At 34.7% G+C, this 19,762-nt stretch overlaps 2 protein-coding genes and 1 pseudogene across 4 annotated transcripts; 2 read left to right on the forward strand and 1 right to left on the reverse strand.

Annotated features, from left to right (window-relative positions):
• The first annotated feature begins 1,262 nt into the window (after nucleotides 1–1,262).
• Nucleotides 1,263–16,207, forward strand: LOC150033433 (uncharacterized). 3 transcript variants are annotated; one of them, XR_016523896.1, is made up of 3 exons: nucleotides 1,263–1,570; nucleotides 1,707–1,790; nucleotides 7,397–7,694. XR_016523896.1 is itself a non-coding variant. In XM_090305917.1 (3 exons), exon 3 carries the CDS (start codon nucleotides 7,706–7,708, stop codon nucleotides 8,348–8,350), a length of 645 nt encoding a protein of 214 aa, XP_090162043.1. In that variant the 5' UTR covers nucleotides 1,266–1,570; nucleotides 1,707–1,790; nucleotides 7,701–7,705; the 3' UTR covers nucleotides 8,351–8,512. The 3 variants fall into 3 exon arrangements, 1 of the variants encoding a protein (XP_090162043.1); XM_090305917.1 differs by lacking the exon at nucleotides 7,397–7,694 and adding an exon at nucleotides 7,701–8,512 and having other exon boundaries at nucleotides 1,266–1,570; XR_016523895.1 differs by lacking the exon at nucleotides 7,397–7,694 and adding an exon at nucleotides 15,690–16,207 and having other exon boundaries at nucleotides 1,283–1,570.
• A 429-nt stretch (nucleotides 16,208–16,636) lies between these two features.
• Nucleotides 16,637–17,276, reverse strand: LOC120088129 (auxin-responsive protein SAUR23 pseudogene; annotated as a pseudogene).
• Nucleotides 17,277–17,563: 287 nt separating this feature from the next.
• Nucleotides 17,564–19,287, forward strand: LOC120089122 (auxin-induced protein 15A-like). The gene has a single exon (XM_090305918.1). It carries the CDS (start codon nucleotides 18,840–18,842, stop codon nucleotides 19,131–19,133), a length of 294 nt encoding a protein of 97 aa, XP_090162044.1. The 5' UTR covers nucleotides 17,564–18,839; the 3' UTR covers nucleotides 19,134–19,287.
• The last annotated feature ends 475 nt before the right edge of the window (nucleotides 19,288–19,762 follow it).

A 19,762-nucleotide genomic window follows, 5' to 3' on the forward strand; every position in this document is an offset into this window, starting at 1 on the left:
TTAATTTGAAAATTTATTTTTTTGTTATTGGACTTTGTTATTGAAATTTGAAGTTTTATTTTGTTTATCTTCAAATAACAAAACTAATAAAATAACATTTTATCTTGAGACACTAAATCTATTAAATGCGTATGATATAAAAGAAGAAGAACAAAACAAGTAACGAAGAAAATTGTTAACTAAAAACTAAAATATATATATATATATATTTAAATCGAAAACCAATAAAAAAAAAAGATAAAAATATGGAAATCTTGGTCTTCATGGACCAAGTCATATGCTAACATGGAGGCACGAGGGTGATGACTTGGTTTAATAGTAATCGTGTATAGTACACGATTTTACTACCCTATTTTTGTGACTTTTATCTTCTACCTTATTTTGTAAGTTCCTTCCATGTATTCTATTTTTGTCATTACTTACAAAAAATATATTATTCTTGGGCTTAACCCCTCCCTCACCTCCAAGTTCAATGAAAATATTATCATCCCAAAAATGGAAAGAAAAAGAATTATGCTTCACAATGGTTAATTTAATTATGTGATCATATAAATCAAATAATTTACAAAGATTGACGTTATTTTCACTTTTCCTTGAGCAATTATTTTTACTCTTTAAATAAATTTATTGATAGATATTCTCATAATAATTTTTTTGAAGTATAACAATAGAAATAAACAAGAAAAGAATTTAAGAAACGAACAAATCAATAAACATAATAGAATTCACCTATAAAGGGTGATTTTTGAGCTAAACCAAATTCTTTCGAGCATGGTATGCTAAGTCAGGAGCGACAAAGTTACTTTTGCAATAGACTAAAATGAAACCTCTCAGAGAGATAGAGATCATAAATAGAATCAACAAAAGGCATAAACCTCATTCACATATTGAATTTTCCTCGAGAGATTATGGTATGGAAATCAATTTTGGGCCGGAAAGGGGATAAATCAACTTGAAGAGCTTCGAAAAACCTTCATACAAAGCAATACCCTCCTAAACAGAATTCGTCAAAAGAAAATGGTATTTCAACTAAACTTAATGTCATTATTGAAGTAAAATGAATATAATTTAGTTGGCTATAAAACTTGTATTATCAATTTTGACATTAAAGGTTTGTAAAAAAGAATGTAAAAAAAAAAAAAAAAAAATTATTTACATACATATATGTATTTTATGAGTATTGATATGAGATATCCATTATTAAACTTTGATATCAACGTCCCTCCAATTTAAGGGATTGTATAAACTTATATTTTAATCCTTTAATATCCATTAGATTATGCAAATTATCGTATAATCCAAATCAAACAGCTAGAACTCGACGTACATCAGATGGCCAAATCATACTCCATATCTTTTCAAATTCAATTCGATTCGAATCAATTCAATTCAATTCAATACTCGCAACAAACTCACATGCTAGAATCTGTTCTACACAGTTCGAATTTATCATCAATTTGTACGTTGGTGTTTGCCACGACGCCATTGTCTTCCAGATGCGACATGACATTAATCTACCATAACTTCCTGCGTCATTTCGTAGACTTGTACTGATCTCTTTGAAGTAAAGGTACGAAAAAGTTCATACAACGATTGTAACTAATGAACAATCCAAAATCGGTTCATACTTTCCCATGTGTTAAGGTTCAATACTTGATAGATACCTAATATACAAACGATATATTGTATTTGAATTTACATCTCAGGTTTCTGTACCGATACATTGGGGGATCTATATTGGCTTCAAGCAAGAGAGGGGAAGAATACGTTACTCCGGTGAACTACATTGAGTAAGTATTGCTAATTTGTATTGTAAAATGATTGAAGTTTAGATTTCTTGATTGGATGTAGTTGATAGCTAATTTGTATTGTGAAATGATTGCGTATGATTATTTTATTTTATATTTGTTGGTGAAAAGATTTAAGTTTAGACTTCTTGATTGGATGTGGTTGAATCTAGTTTGGGCATCTGCCATACCAGATGGTGTGGCTGGAGTCTGGAGTGTTTTCTTTTTTTAGGGAAATGTGTTGGATAGGATAGAAACTGTGATAGTGATGGAATCCATTTCCTTTGTACACTTGTAGGAGAAGAGAATTGTGTCTGTCACAACAGTGACAAACTCCATTATGATCAGATTGATTTGATTTTCCCCACACAAATTGTGTGCGGGACTTGCAGATTTATAGCGTAAAAAAGAAAGAAAACTTGTTTGGTTATGTTAGATTAGATAGCATGTAGGCACACAGAGAGTTAATTGTTTGAAGTTGACAAGTTAAGTTGATAAACCATGGTTTCTGATGTGGTTCGTTATGGTTCTCTATCTCTAACTTAGCTAATACAATTCTTCTTGTCTCTCTCTCCCTCTTGAACATCAGAGGACGAAAACCACATTTGCTTTGATAATCTCTTGCTTAAATCATTTAAATTTCCTACTCAGGGTTTGTCTGTGTCAATATTGCACCATAGAGGAAATAATATCGACAACTAGGACTTCGATAAAATCCTGAGAGGGAAATATGGAAATATACATTGAAATTCATGAGTAGGAAGGGGCAAAGTTTTCTCTAGGAAAAATGTCACATTGTTACTCTCTAACTGCAACTTGAATGTGTTGTTGGCATTTCATGTGGGGACAACAGTTTTCCGCTCTTTCTAAAGTCATTTAAATTTACTTCATTTCCTGTAGAATGAAATTCTACTCTGATTTTTAGAAACTAGGAACGAAAAATTAAAGTTGGAATATAGAAGTAAGATCAATGCTTTTCTTACTTGATGTATGCAACATAGAAGTAAGATCAATGCTGTCAGACCACAAATTGGATGGTTTAACCAAAAATCTTCCTCAGCCTTTTCTAGCAAGTTAATAATTGGTTTTTTTTTTGGGGGGGGGGGGGCCTTGTTGTTGTCGTTAAAGCAAGTAATGGAACTGCAAATCTGTATATGAATTTCCCCAAATGCAATATGACCTTTGGGGATATTAGCCTTGTTCTGGGTAGAAGCATCCTGCAGGCTGAGAATTATTTGGTTTTAGAAGAATTGAATGCAAACATACTCCATCTTCAAACTTGCTTGAATTGAAAGCAGAATGAGCAAATCTAGGTGATGGCACGCTTGATTTTGATTTGAAGCAGAAAACTTTGATACTTGGATGAAAATTTCTCTGTGATTTGAGTAGGAAGAGTGGTTGTTAATTTAATAATTTGTTTTGAATTATATATAGAGTGAGAAAGACAAGGTGAAAATGAAAGAATATCAAAATAGGAGTCTAGTAGACCTACTTTATCCTATGATTTCATGTGCTTCCCAAATTCGTTGGAACATACTCCTTTTCTCATTTGGCTTGACTTCTGTAGCAAAGACCCGCTTGTTTGAATGGAAGATAATAGAGTAGAAAACAAGTGGTGAAGGAAAATGGAAAACTAAGGCCCCGTTTGGTAACTATTTTATTTTTGAAAATTAAGCCTATATCATTCACATTTCTTATCATGATTTGCATCTTTTTTAAGTACAATGGTTGAATGCTCAGCCAAATTCTTAAAATAAAAACAACTTTTTGAAAGTTACTTTTTTTAGTTCTCAAAATTTGGCTTGGTTTTTTAAACCATTGGTGAAAAATAGATAACAAAGGAAGAAATTTGAAGGTGGAAGTAGTATCCATAAAGCTTAATTTTAAAAAACAAAAATAAAAAACAAAATGGTTACCAAACGGGGCCTAAATGTTGTGAACCAGTAAATAGATAGACCAAAAATGAAAACCACTTGAGAGAAACTTTTGACCACTTGTTGTGCATCACGGGCTCAATGCTATCACTAAGAAATTAGTCCACCAAAGTACATTTTGGTATTCACATAACATAAGATACTGGACTATGTGTCATCAATTTTCTTGGCTTTCATGTAGGCACTTCAAATCCTTCCTAATTGACTCTTCCATTAGCAATATCATTACGCAACTTTACTGGTTTGTATTCCTTAATTCACCATCAAACAAGAATTTTTGCATTCTAAATGAACTGTTTACCATAAACAACAATTGTATCTGCCGTACAAACACTGTATTCAATCTCAAGAGTTTATTGAAGCAAGCTTGCGCCTTTTTGATGTTGTCACATTATTCATTTAAATTAATCCAGAAGTTGAGAATGGTAATTTTTCTTTTCAAAAAGCATTAGTCATGGAAATGGACATTCTGCATCTTAAGTAATTGTTGAAGAGGTGCTTAATTGCTACATAGTTGTTTATTGTTCTTAAAAGAATGTTCACATAGGCTGTTCAGATGTCCACTCTTTTTAGGGAAACATTGTAGGCCAGCTTTCAAGTGAACTTCACATAGGCTTGTTCCAAATATATATATATATATATATATATGTAAAATAAGAAGGCGCAATTCCACAATCTACATCATGTAAATTTTTCTCCACTTATGACTACAATCCTCTTTGTAGTTTAGATTTCATCAGATTGTTTTGTGGGACTCCAATAGCTGTATAAACATGTTGTGACAAAGGCTTACCTGCCAAGTTTGATTTTGTTCATGTATTCAGCTAGATGGTTTAGATTTTTTAATTTGATAAATCTTCAATTCATTTAGACAGAAAAAATCTATATCATTTAACGAGTGTGCTCCCTGTTATATGTTGGCATAGCACAAAATGAGGGGAATGGTTTACATGTCTCAGGCATGTCTCTAACAAAAGTTATGGCCATTGATAATGTAATGTGATTAACATGACAAACGAACTTTCACTGAGCCACAATTTTCAGTGCAAATGGGTCCTCTACGGGCTAGTTTTCCCAAAAAGTTTGGTGATTTGATTTCCCAATATTATTTCCTAAGTAGGTGAAAATTATTACCTGGAAGACAGGATCATACGATACAGTAGGCTTCACGATCACTTGCCTCCTAGTTGGCCCCATTCAAGCATATCTTACCACTCATTTCTTACAGCAAGCTATTACCCACATCACCCATTTTCATCCATATATAGACACTTGATTTTAATTCCCAAGCAACTCAGATCTCAAACTTTCAACCACCCACCACACTTTCTCACTCTAGCAAGCTATTATGCAACTTCAAGTTTCTTCAATTAAAAACTCTGTGACTTCCTTTTGTGAAGAACAAAACTACAAAGGAACAAAACTACAGGTTTTTGTTTGGTGAATATTGCAAATTTCTGTGCAAAGTCTTAGGCTTTCTTCTCTAACAACAAACCAGAGTCACAGATTTTCAGTAGTTTGCAAAGATAATTGTGCAGTTTATGTAGAAAAGAGCCAAAGGGAGCAGTTTGTGATTCCAGTAGCTTACTGAAATCAACCATTTTTCAGGGACTTGCTAAGTCTAGCAGAAGAAGAATTTGGTTACAGTGACCCTATGGGATGCTTCACGTTCACCATTCCACATTGATGATAGATTCATGGTCGAAATACCATTTTAGTCCAGACGTCCAGTACTTTTGGTTTCGTTTTTTTATTCCTGTACTTTTAATTGTCCAATTGTAGTTTTTTTTTAAGAAAAGGATACGAAACTTTTCATTAAGGAAATGAAAAGAGACTAGTGCTCTGAGATGCAAAAGGATACTACAAAAACATAGTCTAAACAATTAACCACAAGGGACCAAAAACAAAAGCCTAAGACTTAAGTAATAAAATAAAGCATAACAGAATGAGAACTTAAACATAAGACTTAAAAACAAGGTAACAGAAGTAAAAAGCTTAGAGAGGCTTGATAAACGCCGGCCAATTGCAGAAGATATCCTGAATGGAATACCTGCCGAATTTCTTGGATAGGAAGCACAAAGAAGATTTTAACCGAACAGAGCCAAAGATGGATGAAAAACGTAATTCTAGTCTACGTACTTTAAATAAATATTGACATTAGTTCTTGCAGTTAGTTTATTGTTGATTTTTTTTTCAAAATTTTTAAATCTATATTAGTATTTCTTTATAAACTGTATGTTTAGAACATCTTTTCTTGCATGGAAATTATTAATATTTAATCAATTTCAATAAAAATTAACTTTGGAGGACTAAATTTAAGATTTATTAAATGTACATGGACCCAGAATATAGGGACCGAAATAGTATTTTAACCTGTATTCATTGATCTCATCTCCCAGTTGAACGAGTGTTGAAAGACAATATGTGTTAGATACAAACTGTGTAGATTAGACAGTACCACTCTTATTTACGCTCTTTTGAGGGAGTGATAAAAAAATACCTCTCCAACTGATGTTTGCAGAACTAGATAATCCATTCCATGCAGGTTCTTGTCTTGTTTTACTTCTTTTGCATGTTTTTCTGTTGACATAAAAGTAGACACATATTAGAGCCATTATATTTCATGGAGTTAATTTGAAACATAGAGGCATCGATGATTTTTATTTTTCAAGTGACACCTATATGGCCTATTGGACACAAGACATTGCTCAAGATTGGATGAACCTACGTAAATCTTTCACCAATCTTTTCCATATAGTCTTTTCTTTTGATATTAATCCTTTTTTATCACTCATAAGAGCAATTGAGGATTTATGACGCTTAATTGTCAAAATCAAGTACATAGAAGTGCTAAATCGTACTAAAAAATGATTGTATAGTCATTTTTATAAGTCTAACTCGTCTACAATTAAATCTGGAAGATATTAGTATTCAAGGAAAAGATGATAAAAGAGTTTGGAAGATTGATCCTTCAAGTTTGTTTTCTCTTTTCTGTAAAGTGATTGACCAAGGAGCTTAGTATTTTTTTTCCTATGCTGAAAGCATTATTCACAGAAGTTTGAAAATCCAAAGTCCTAAGAAGATTAGTATGCTCATTTGGATTTTTTTATACAAAGGTCTAAATACAGCAGAAAACTTAAAAAGAAAATTTGCATTTTCTGCTTTGCAACTTTTGATTTCCTTCCCGTGTTTAAAGGGAAATGGGGTTCAAAATCATGTCTCTTTCCACTGTTCTTATGAGAAGGAATGTTGGCAGTTCTTATCACCATCCCGAGAGCTAAACTTGAGAGTTTTTGGATATTGCACCATGTTTGATGTAATTATATTGTTAAGTTAATCCAGCGCTGGTAAATGGTAATCTTTCAAAAGGCATTTGTCTTGGAAATGAGTAGTCTGTATCTTAGTTAATTGTTGTAGAAAAGATGCTTGATTCCTACATAGATGCTTATTTGGTTCTAAAAGAATCTTGTATAATACGCCAATATAGGCCCATTTTGAGAAAACAATGTAGGTCAGCTTTCATGTGGGTTTCACATAGGCTTGTTTGGAACACACTAAAAATAAACAAATAAAAAAGGAAGGGGAAAAAAAGGAGGTAGGATCTCACAATCTGGATCAAGAACAGTTGATTTTTCTCTACTTCTGACTATGATCTAACCTTATTGTCTCATTCAGGTTCATCATTTGTGGGACTCCAATAGCTGTACTGATATGTATATATCACAAAGTCTTAGCTGCCAAGATCGGTTTTGTCTATTTTCACCTAGATAGTTTAGGTTTTAAAATTAGATTGATATTCAATACATTCAGACAGAAATAATCTATGCCATTAAATGGTGTGCTCATGTTGTATGTTGACGACAAAAAATAAGGGGAAGGGTTTAGATGTTTCAGGCATGTCTCTAAAGTAAGTGATTGACTACTGCTTATGTTATGTGCTTAGATAATTAAAATCTTTTTACTTTGCCACAATTTTCAGCTCAAATGGGTCCTCTATTGGCTGATTTTCCCATAGAGTTAGGTGACTCTGTTTACTCAATATTATATCCCGAGTATCTGAAGATTATTATATGGGAGACAGGACCATGTGATACAGTAGACATCACTAAACTGCTTTCTAGTAGGACCCATCCAGAGATTTCTCACCACCCATTTCTTAGAGTACTATTGCCTACTTCACTTTTTTTCTTCTATATATATACATGCTTCATGTCCCAAGCTACTCAGATCTCAAACATTCAGCCACCCACCAAGCTTTCTCATTTTCTCAATTGCTACTGTCAAACTCCCAAGTTTCTTCTGTTCAAAATTCTTCGACTTCCCGTTCTCAATAACAAAACCATGGGTTTTCGTTTCGCAAAAATTGTAAATGCTGTGCATAATCTAGGACTTTCTTCTCTAGCAACAAACCAAGAATCATCAATTGTCCGTAAAGGTTATTGTGCTGTTTATGTTGGAGAGAGCCAAAGGAAGCGGTTTGTGATTCCAATTGCTTACTTGAATCGGCCATTTTTCAAAGATTTGCTCAGTCAAGCTGAAGAAGAATTTGGTTACAATCACCCCATGGGAGGTCTCACCATTCCCTGCAGTGATGATACATTCATGAATCTCATCTCTCATTTGCATTAGTTATGAAAGAAGCTACATTTGTTAGCCACAATCTTGTAGATTAGATTGTACCATTTTTATGTACAGTTTTTTGAGTGAGAGATAAAATGGCTCCCTAAATGATGTATACTGGATTAACGAGTGTTTTTTTCTTCTTCGAAAAAAAAAATATATTTTTTAATTCATGCACAAGACTTGGAACGAATAACCTGCATAATACAAAGAAAGAGAGCAAAAATGTTTTGTACTCTGTATAAATAGGTTCCTTTTGTATCTCTTAGATATTTCATTTATTCAACGAATTTTTTCTAATAAAAAAGAAAAAAAAAAAGCGCACCAAGAAGATATATACTCACGTGATTGTTCTGCATGATCTTCATTTGATAAATAGTTTCAAAGGACTTGTGTAATATTCATCATAATAGAGTTAGAATATATGAAGTCTACATAAAATAGAGTATACTCCAATTTTGGAGGAGTCCATATAAATCTTGTATTATTCTCTTGCATATAACTTTTTCTTTTGCTGTTATTCTCTTACATAAAATATAGATCATGCTCCAGTTTGAAATTGTACTCAATAGTTTCAAAGAGAATAATGATCTTATTCACTTAATCAGGCTGAAGATACATATATATAGGGAATTAAGAAACTTAGGAGATATAAAATTACGATAAAGGACAACTAATAATAATTACAATATAAAGCCATATCAATAAATACATATCATAACACTCTCCCTCAAGCTGGAGCAAATATGCAATCATGCCCAGCTTGTTGCACAGATAACATATTCTTGCTCCGTTTACTCCTTTAGTAAGGATATCTCCCAATTGATCGCCAGTCTTCACATATCTTGTAGATATGAACCCTTCTTGTATTTTCTCGCGAATAAAATGACAGTCCACTTCAATATGTTTAGTTCATTCATGAAATACTGGGTTGGATGCAATATGGAGAGCAGCTTGATTATCACACCATAGTTTAGCTGGCACAGTAACACTGAAGCCCATTTCAGACAAAAGTTGATGTATTCACACTATTTCATACACAGATTGTGCCTTCGCTCTATATTCTGACTCAGCACTCGAACGAGAAACTACATTCTGTTTCTTACTTTTCCATGACACCAAGTCCCCTCCTACAAAAACACAATATCCAAAAGTTAATCTCCTATCTTCTCGAAATCCAGCCCAATCAGCATTTGAAAAACATTCAACCCTTGTATGACCATGATCTTTATATAAGATCCCACATCCAGGTGTAGCTTTTAGATAACATAAGATTTGTTCAACTGGAGTCCAATGATTCATAGTCGGGGAAGACTTAAACTGGCTCACAATACTCACAGAATAAGCAATGTCAGGTTGTGTCACTGTTAAATAATTCTAACTTCCCAACTAATCTTCCATAACTCTCAGGATCTTTACACAATTCTCCTTCCTTTGTAAGTTGAAAATTTGATATCATCAGAGTACTACATGATTTTACTCCTAGTTTACCTATCTTAGACAATAAATCAAGTACGTATTTCCGTTGGGATAGGTAAATATCTTTCTTACTTCTCATTACTTCAATACCCAAGAAATAATTCAATAGCCCCAAATCTTTGGTATGAAATTAACTCTAGAGAAAAGTCTTGAGAGAGGATATACCTGATACATCATTTCCAGTGATTAACGATATCATCAACATATACAACAAGCAGAGTAATAGCACTGTCAGATTGTCGATAGAATACAGAATAATCAGACATACTCTTCTTCATACCAAAACATTCGAGTGCTTGACTAAACTTACCAAATCATGCATGAGGACTTTGTTTCAATCCATACAAAGATTTTCGAAGGCAACATACCTTATCATTCTCCCCCTGAGCAACAAACCCAAGTGATTGCTCCATATAGGCTTCCTCTTGAAGATCACCATGAAGAAAACATTCTTAATGTCAAGTTGATGCAAAGGTCAATTGTGAGTAGTAGCCATCAAGATAAATATTCGAATGGAAGTTAGTTTAGCAACAAGAGAAAATGTGTCAGAATAATCAGTCCCATAAATTTGAGCTTAACCTTTGGCAACCGGACGAGCTTTCAATCGAGCCACTGCCCCATCGAGATTAACCTTTATAGCAAACACCCATTTACACCTAATAGCCTTCTTTCCAGCTGGACGTGAAACAAGATCCGAAGTTCCATTATCATCCAAAACAGTCATCTCCTCATTGCACTACGCCACCCAGGATGTGATAAAGTTTCATTGATAGAGTTAGGGATAGAGGTGGAATCAAGAGATGTAATAAAGGAATAAGTGGGAGAAGACAATTGGTATACGAAACAAACGAAGAAATAGGGTAAGTACAAGTACGTTTACCTTTTCGAAAGGCAATGGAAAGATCATCACTCGGTCCTAGATCAGATGTCGAAGAAGCTAGTGGTGGAGGACATGGGTCTGAAGGTGGCTGTGGAGGACGTTTGGAGTAGACTCAAATAATCGGAGGGTTAGAAGGAAGAGATATAGAGGAAGATGAAGGAGAGGATGATGTAAAAGATGTAATCTCATAGATAAAAAGATCTTCATCCTCTCTTGGACACAGACTCAATGGTGGTATATCTTCGAAGAATGTAACATCAGGAGATAAAAGATACCTGTTCAGAGTAGGAGAATAACAACGATAACCTTTTTGAACACATGAATAGCCTAAGAAAACGCATTTCAAAGATTTTGGATCCAATTTCGTACGATTTGGACAAATATCCCAAACAAAACAAACACAACCAAAGATCTTAGAAGCAAGAGGAAACAAATATTTCATAGTAAAAAGAGTACAATAAGGAATCTCTCCATTTAGGACAGAGGAAAGCATTCTACTAATCAAGAAGCAAGCAGTAGACACAACATCAGCCCAAAAATGCTTTGGAACATGCATTTGAAAGGATAAGGCACGGGCTATTTCAAGGAGGTGTCTATTCTTTCTTTCAGCAACCCCATTTTGAGATGGAGTGTCTGCACAAAAAGATTGATGAATAATGTCATGACCACACAGGTAAGATCCAAGTACATGAGAGATTCACCAATATTATCAGTTTGCAAGGTTTTTATGGAGACATCAAATTGATTTCGAATCTCGGCATGAAAAGTACAAAAAAGGGACAATAACTCATAACGATTTTTCATTAAGTATAACCAAATTACACGAGAATAATCATCAACAAAAGTAACAAAGTAATGAAAACCTGTTTGAGACACAATAGGACAAGGACCTCAAATATTTGAAAGAACTCAAAAGAAGCACTAGCTCGTTTATGAATCCTAGGACTAGAACTAAGAGGATGAAATTTAGAAAACTGACACAAATCACAATTTAAAGATGATAAGGAACGAAATTTTGGATAAAGTTTCTTCAACACAAACAATGATGGATGACCCAAACAACAATGAACTTCAAATGGGGATGTAACTCTAGAACAAGCCACAACTCTCGATATCTGATTGTCAAAAATGTAAAGACCCCCCGAGGCAGGTCTTCTACCAATAATCTTCTTCTTCATACGATCTTGAAACAAGCAATAACCAGGAAAGAACGAGACAAAACAATTAAGGTCACGAGTAAGCTGACTAATAGAAATTAAATTAAAAGAGAATTGAGGCAAATGTATGATAGAGGACAAAGAAAGTGATGGAGTGAGAGAAATGGTGCTGGATCCAAGAATAGAAGAGGTTGATCCGTCCGCCAAAGTGACAGACGGAGATAAGACAGGAGACAGAGGCATAAAAAATAGGTTAGAATTACCTGTCATATGAGTGGTGGCCCCGGAGTCTATGAACCATTTGGTAGATGATGTAAGAAGATATTTCGTACTACCTGTCTCAGCAATGGTGGCAATAGGATTTGATGAAGAAGATGTCTGCAAGGATTCCTGGAATACTTGAAATTTAGCAAAGTCGTCAGCAAAGATGGTAACAGAATTTTCAGCCATATCACTGGTGGAAGCTATCTAAGCATGTTAAGATCGTTGAGTCTCATATAACAATTTTCGACAATCATGTTTCATAGACCTGGCTTACGATCTCCAAAGAATCTGATCTTCGATTATCATAACTAGGCTTCTGAAAATCAGTAGTCGTCCCTGAAGTACCACGAGAGGTATTATTATTCTTACTCATAAGAGCACTATTCGGTTGAGAACCATGCAAACTGGACTGAGAACTCTCAATACGAAGAACACGACTGAAAGCTTTTTTTAATGATGGAATTTTAGAATCAGAAAGGATCTGTGTTTTAGTCATTCCAAACTCAGGTGAAAGTCCATTAAAAAATATCATAACAGCCATCTTTTCTCGTTGAGCTTGTTGAACTTTGGCATCAAAACTAAATGGCGATAGTAAAGCAAGTTCAGCAGGTGTCTTCTTAAGTCTCATAAAATAACTTGTAACAGATTCAGCGTTCTATTCAGCTCGAAAGAATTGCATATAGACATCAAACATTCTATGAACATGTTCTTTCCCAGAGTACAAAAATTTTAAGAATTCTAAGAGTTCTTTCACAGAATCACAATGATTTACCAAACTAACAACCTCACTTTCAATAGAATTCTTAATTTGAAGATAACATCGAGCGTCATCACGAAGCCAAGCCTTTTTCTTTTCATCTTTTGGTGGCTCCTCAATCACATGATCATCCATATCTGTACTAAGTAAATAAAATTGAATCGTTCGACGCCAATCATATTAATTCAATCCATTTAATTTGTGTTCAATTATCTTCGATACCAAGAGAGTTACATTAGACATGACCATATGCTTCACTTCATCCATTATTATCTAATAAACAGTTTGTACATCTCACAAGCGGAAAGAACAAACCAGAATCGAAAGCAAAGGCAAACCAAAAGAATAAAACTGCTCCAAATTGAACAAAACAATAACAAACCCTAAGCACAAAAAGGGTATTTTATCCAAATAACTCACAACCGAGCAGATTTCGATGAAACCAAATGCACAGAATGATCAGGAACGACGAGCCTAGAAGAACTCAACTAGCAGAAAGCAGAGAGCAAGCTCCACGCGCTCCCGTGCGCCGGCGCGTGGCGAAGAAAGATGGTTGTTTCCGACGACGGAGGGCTGCAGACGTGATCGGACGGTGACGATGCTTCTCTTGGGATGGATGGTGAGGCAAACAACCACTCAAACTTGATGACTCAACTCAAACCCTAACCTTGTGAGAAACGTAAACCCTAACGTAGCCGTTGAACGAATATTCTAAACTCTAGACTGCTCTGATACCATGTACTCAATAGTTTCATAGAGAATAATGATCTTATTCACTCAATCAGGCTGAAGATACATATATATAGGCAATTAAGAAACCCTAATCTAGGAGATATAAAATTACGATAATTATAATTACAATATAAATACATATCAATAAATACATATCATAACAAAAATCGCCAACATCAAGTAGACAAATAATAGTCTATAAATATTGGTAAACAACACACTTGAAGTGTAAACCCCTAAACTCGTTTTACTAGTTAATTATGCTTAAGTCCTCTTAATTATGTGTTTTACTCGTTTTACAAATGCGATGATGGGCCACTCAGTTGATACGAAGAGGTGTGTTAAGGAAGTAAAGATTGATTACGTAAGGTGCGCTAAGAACATCTAAGACGAGGCGATGCGATTACGACTAGAAGTATGCGATAACCAGTGATAGGGCCTAAATGATCGCACGCTCTATGTGATGAAAATTAAGCTAAGCATTCAACTTAGAGATGCTATGTTAAGGATTAGTATGCCAGGTGGCGTTTAATTGAGATTAGCTCACATGCAAGTTCAAGTATAAATATGGCTTGCAAAGAAGAAATCAGTTTTGCCAAATTTCGCTTACACCTAAGAAAAAGTGTGAGTGCCTATGAAGCTCTGAAGGTGCTAAGGGATTGTCGAGCAAGCTTGAAGAGACTTGAGGACTTCTAGCTGAATCAAAGAGGATTTGACGCTCAAATTCTAAGGTAAACAACTAGGAAGTTTTGAGCAAATTCATGGAAAGGAATTTAGTCAATTGATGGCTGAAAATAGAGTTATGAGATTTAAAAGATTGAAAGCTGAAATGATGTTATGGATTAATAAGCAGGCAGCTGCATACAAAGAGTAAGCAAGCAGCTGCATACAAAGAGTAAGCAAGCAGCTGGCTTACCAAGGTATGCGATAACACGCATAGACGTGAAGTACGACACATGGAGGTTGATTGACACATGGGCACATTAGTGTGTCTTCATGACCATTAAGCACCTAATAGAGAGGGTAGCCAGTTTTTAGCAAAGAGGAAGGTAAAGTGGGTAAGTATAAGTGAATACGATGACTCAACCATAATGCGATAAGATTCATGTGTGCGATAATGAAAAGTTAAGTGTTATGTTAAGCTCAAAAGGGAGCTAATGATACTAAGGGACCTCTTCTTTTTACAGGGCAGGCGTAAGTAGAAGAAACTTATAGACCCCTTGGATAAGTAGGTTAAAACTGTGAGTGACAAGTTTTAATAAATGCTTTCAATGACAGTTTCATGAATGATTTTCAATGCATAGGCAATGTATATGAAGTTTCTATATCACGATTTATCTAACGCATGCCTTTAAATGAATGTTGATCATATGATCCATGTTTTCAAATGATGAAGTTATTTATGAACTTAGCATGCGTTTTTAATATGTTAATGCCTACACTTTATAGTATGATGAAGGTATATCAAGGAAATTTTATAAGTATACTCCATGTTTTACAAGGCACTATGCGATAATATGAAACCATGAAATCTGTTTATGTTCTTTAGATGTTTAAAATTTTTGTGCCTTGTACAAGCCCTACTCTAGTGTTGGTACCGAAGGAATGGTAAGGTACCCAGATTTCAGTTATACTAGGGATCCTTGACACCAAAGGTATGGTAAGGTGGTCAGGACTCAGTTCAGCTCTGCGTGTACGTGTGGTTCATGTTATCGACGTTGATGAGATCGAGCAAAAGGGCTCTCTCTCTCAACTCAGGCTGGTAGGTGATTGAGCAAAAGGGCTTTCACTCCTGTCCAAGCTATCATAGTAGGGATTGAGCAAAAGGGCTCTCCCTCGTGTTCAGACAGTGGAGTAGTGGTATTTTACAGTATGATATTGATGAGCTTTATTTCAGGGTTTCCATTTGATATGATTTCATGTTTTCAATTTTATTTTTTGAACCCTTATCATAATCACGTCAATGTTGTTATGAAAAGCATGTTTATGTTATTTATGAATAAAAGCATTTTTTTTATTTAAAATAGTTACTCACTGAGCCTATTTAAGCTCATGCTTTAAAATGTTTACTTGCTCCAGGTAGCAGTCAGTGTTCCGAAGCCAAGTAGATCTACCATTCAGTCGCTGTTTAGGATTCTTCAGGAAGTTGAAGCTTAGGTGGTTCACCATGTCTATTTCACCCTGAGTTTGTCTGTACATGTCATGGGGTTTAGGGTAGAATTTTGAGTTAAGGGTTGTAAATATCGTTATGTCTATTATGTAAATAAATGTGAATTTTTTTTGCATGGTAGCACCTGAGTTTATAAAGTTGATGTGGAAGTTATTCATATATTGAGTATAAGTTGTAAACTGTATATTAGGTTAACAAGTGCTTAGGGAATTGGTTTATAGGAGTATGTTGGGTAATAGTTGTCATAAGAGGGTTGACAATTGCTGTCTTCACATCACTTCTCCGATTAAGAGAACAATCTGGAGAGGGGTGTGACATGAAGACTAGTAAATTATATTTAAAATGATTTTTTCTGGGTATTTTGATATTTCTTTGTCAATGTAATTCAATCTAAACACACAAATATGCATATCTTGTTTCTCTTGAACTTTTGTACCAAAAGATATATACATATATATACATATATACATATATACATACATGTGTACATATATACAGAAGATTTTCACAGGTTGTGTCAGAAAAAATCCTATTGGGTTAGACCCGATAATAGATTAGATATGATCTCAGCACATAAAGAGAGTTAAGTGCTTTAAGATGAAAAGTTTTGGCCAATAAGCTTTAGTTTTTTGAGGGACACTTTAAAGTTCTCTTTCTAAATTATACGAGAAAGGCTAACTCTCATCCCTCTCGAATATCAGAGGGCAACTAGCCTCTCCTTTTTCCTTTCTTTTCTTATTTTCCCTCCCTTACATTAAATATATTCTTTTCAATCGATTCAATATGGGATTTCTACTCAAGATTCATCCATGTAATTGCATCCAAAAAAGAAAATGAAAATTTTGATGGGGCATAGTTTTCTCTTTGTAAAAACAAGTCAATTTACTGAGTGCGATTGCAATTTTTATTTGCTGTTGCCGTCTCAGGTGGGAAGATCAGTTTCCACCCTTTCTATACAGTCATTTTTATGCACTTCCTATACATTGATATTCTACTATGACTAGGAGCATTGAAAATAAAAAACAAAGTTGGCAAAACTGTGGATGGTTGATCTTTTTTCTCCATCTCTCATGGTATATGCAACCTAGACGTGAGATCAATGAAGGTCTCTTCTCTGCAGGGAATTGTCAGGCCACCCATTGGATGGTTGAATCCAAACTCCTCCTCGGCCCTCTTTAGTAGGTTTAAAAAAGAAGGATGGTTCAAGAAAGAAATTGGAACCACAAATCTCTTTGTTTGGATTTCCCCTACATAGACTGCAATATGTCCTTTGGGAATATCAGACTTAACTTTAGAAGAAGCACCCTGCATTTTGAGAATTTGTTTGGTGTGAAGAAGAATTGAAGGCAATCGGATTCCCATCTTTAAATCTTCTTGAAGTGAAAGAAGAGCAAGCAACTCTAGATCGTTGTGTCCTCAACGTTGATCTTAAAGTAGAAATCTGCAATACTCGGATGAGAATCTTTCTGCAGTTTGAGTTGGAAGATGGCTGTTCATTTGGTTTGAGTGTATATATATATACAGCAAGGAAGAGGAGGCGTGAACAAAAGAATATCAAAGTAGGTGTCTGAATGGTCCTACATCATCAAGGCTCACATGGGGTTGCAAAATTGGTTGAAACACACTCGTTTTCTCATTTGGCCCAACTTCTGATGGTACACATTCACTTGTTTCAATGGGAAGATATTAGAGAATAAAACAAGTGGTCAAGGAAAGCCAAAAATCTTAATGCGGTGACCAAGAAAATAAATAGACCAAAAAAATCAATGTGATGAGAAACTTCCAATCACAAGTTGCTGCATTGTTTGCCTAATGCAATAGTAGCTAAGAAACAATATCACCACAAAGTACTCTTCAGATTGTACATAAGGTACTCACATTTGTGCAATAAATTGTCTTGGCTTTCATATAGACACGTAGAATCCTCCTTGCTTAACTTCTTTAGCAATATTATTATAACTTTTCTGGTTTGTTGTATCCATCAATGCCCCACGAAACAGGAAACCGAGTTTTCCATATGATCTACAAACACTGTCTTCAACCTCAGGTTATTGTGCTCTTGCACCATGTTTAATGTTTCCACATTGTTCAGTCAGGTCCAGAACTTAAAATGATAATCTTTTGAAAAGCATTAGTTTAGAAAATGGGTAATCTACGCTTTTAGTTATTGAACTTATAAAGATCTCATTAAATGTGCGGAACTCCACACCACTCGTTGTGAGAGAATGTTGTTAGTCAGCTTTCATGTGAACTTCGCATAGGCTTGTTTGGAAGCCAAACAGAAAAATTAAAGATAAAAAGGCAGGACCTCTCACTCTGCATCAGGTAAATTTTCTCCACTTCTAGCTATGTTATAATCATCTTGAATCTCTTAGTAGTTTAGGCTTGTCGGTTTGGTTTGTGAGATTCCAATAGCTGTACTAATATGCCATCAAAGGTTGGCTGCTAACTTTGGTTTTGTTCATATCTTGAGGCACTTAGTTTAGATTTTTTAATTAGATAGGCTTTCATTATGTTTAGACAGAAACAATATATGCTATTAAATGAATGTCTCCCTGCTATACTTTGGCATGGCAAAGTATTAGGGGAATGGTTTTGTTCTCTAACGAAAGTAGATTATGGATTCCTTATGTAATGTGCTTAATATAGCTAATTAGTTTTCCCTAAGCCACAATGTTCAGCTCAAATGGGTCCTCTATTGGCTGGTTTTCCCAAGAAGTTAGGTGACTTTGTTTTCCTGATATTATTTTCCAAGTAGCTGAAGATTATTATCTAGAGTACACTACCATGTGATACAGTATACTTCACAAGTACATGTCTCTTAATTGACCCCATTCATAGATGTCTCACCAGTCACCACTCATTTCTTAGATCAAGCCAGTGGCCACGTCTCCCTTTTAGTCTATTTATACATACTTGTTTTCAATGTCCAAGCAACTCAAATCTCAAACTTCCAATTCAACACCAAGTTTTCCCTCTCTTTCTCTCAAGTGCTGTTGTGCAACTTCTAGATTCTAAAATTCAAGACTCTGACTTCTTCTTGAGAGGGGAAAAAAACCATGGGTTTCCGCTTGGCAAGAATGGTAAATGCTGTGCAAAATATTAGACTCTCTTCTCTAACAACTCACCATGGTTCGTCGGCAATCCGCAAAGGTTATTGTGCAGTTTATGTTGGGGAAAGTCAGAAGAAGCGGTTTGTGATTCCAGTCGCTTACTTGAATGAACCATTTTTCAAGGACCTGCTTAGTCAAGTTGAAGAAGAATTTGGTTACAATCATCCTATGGGAGGCCTCACTATTCCTTGCAGCGATGATACATTCATGGATCTCATCTCTCGTCTGAATGAGTCATAAAAGAAGATTTATTTGTTAGATTAGTCTCTTGTAGATCAGACAGTCTCATTCCATTGTACAAATTTTTGCGGGAGAGTCAAACTGCCTCCCCAAATGATGTATACAAAGTTAAACATGCTAATATTAGAAAAAGAAGAGATTATTTCCTTGCAAATTCTTCTCTTTACTAGTTTTTTTTTTTTTTTTTTTTTTTTCATTTTTTGGATAATTATGCTCTTTCTGCCACAGTTAGATTCATTGATTAGTATTTACCTAAGAACATCAGAGTACATGTACAAATAGAAACTATCATCGTGTCATTCATTATGAGCAAAGAATGCTACTCCAATTTTTCTGTCAAATTTTCATATTTACATGTTATATTTGACGTAGTTTACTGAATGGTTTATTTCCAATTCTTATTCTACATCCATGTCTCATTTTCTCTAGATATTTGAATTTGTAACAGAGATTTTCAGCTATCAAGAACCATTAAATACTAGTTCCATTTTTTACATGGACTTCATTAGTTCCAGAGAATTGTTGATTGCATCACAAGTTTGATCATTTAACTATGACACTATTCCTTCCACACACTTGGTGTTAAAGTGTTGATACAATTAAATTTATAATAACCCACCAACTTAGGT

Source organism: Benincasa hispida, chromosome 10 (assembly GCF_027475165.1).
Source record: "Benincasa hispida cultivar pf3 chromosome 10, pf3_genome.v1.1, whole genome shotgun sequence".
Classification (NCBI taxonomy): Eukaryota; Viridiplantae; Streptophyta; class Magnoliopsida; order Cucurbitales; family Cucurbitaceae; genus Benincasa; species Benincasa hispida.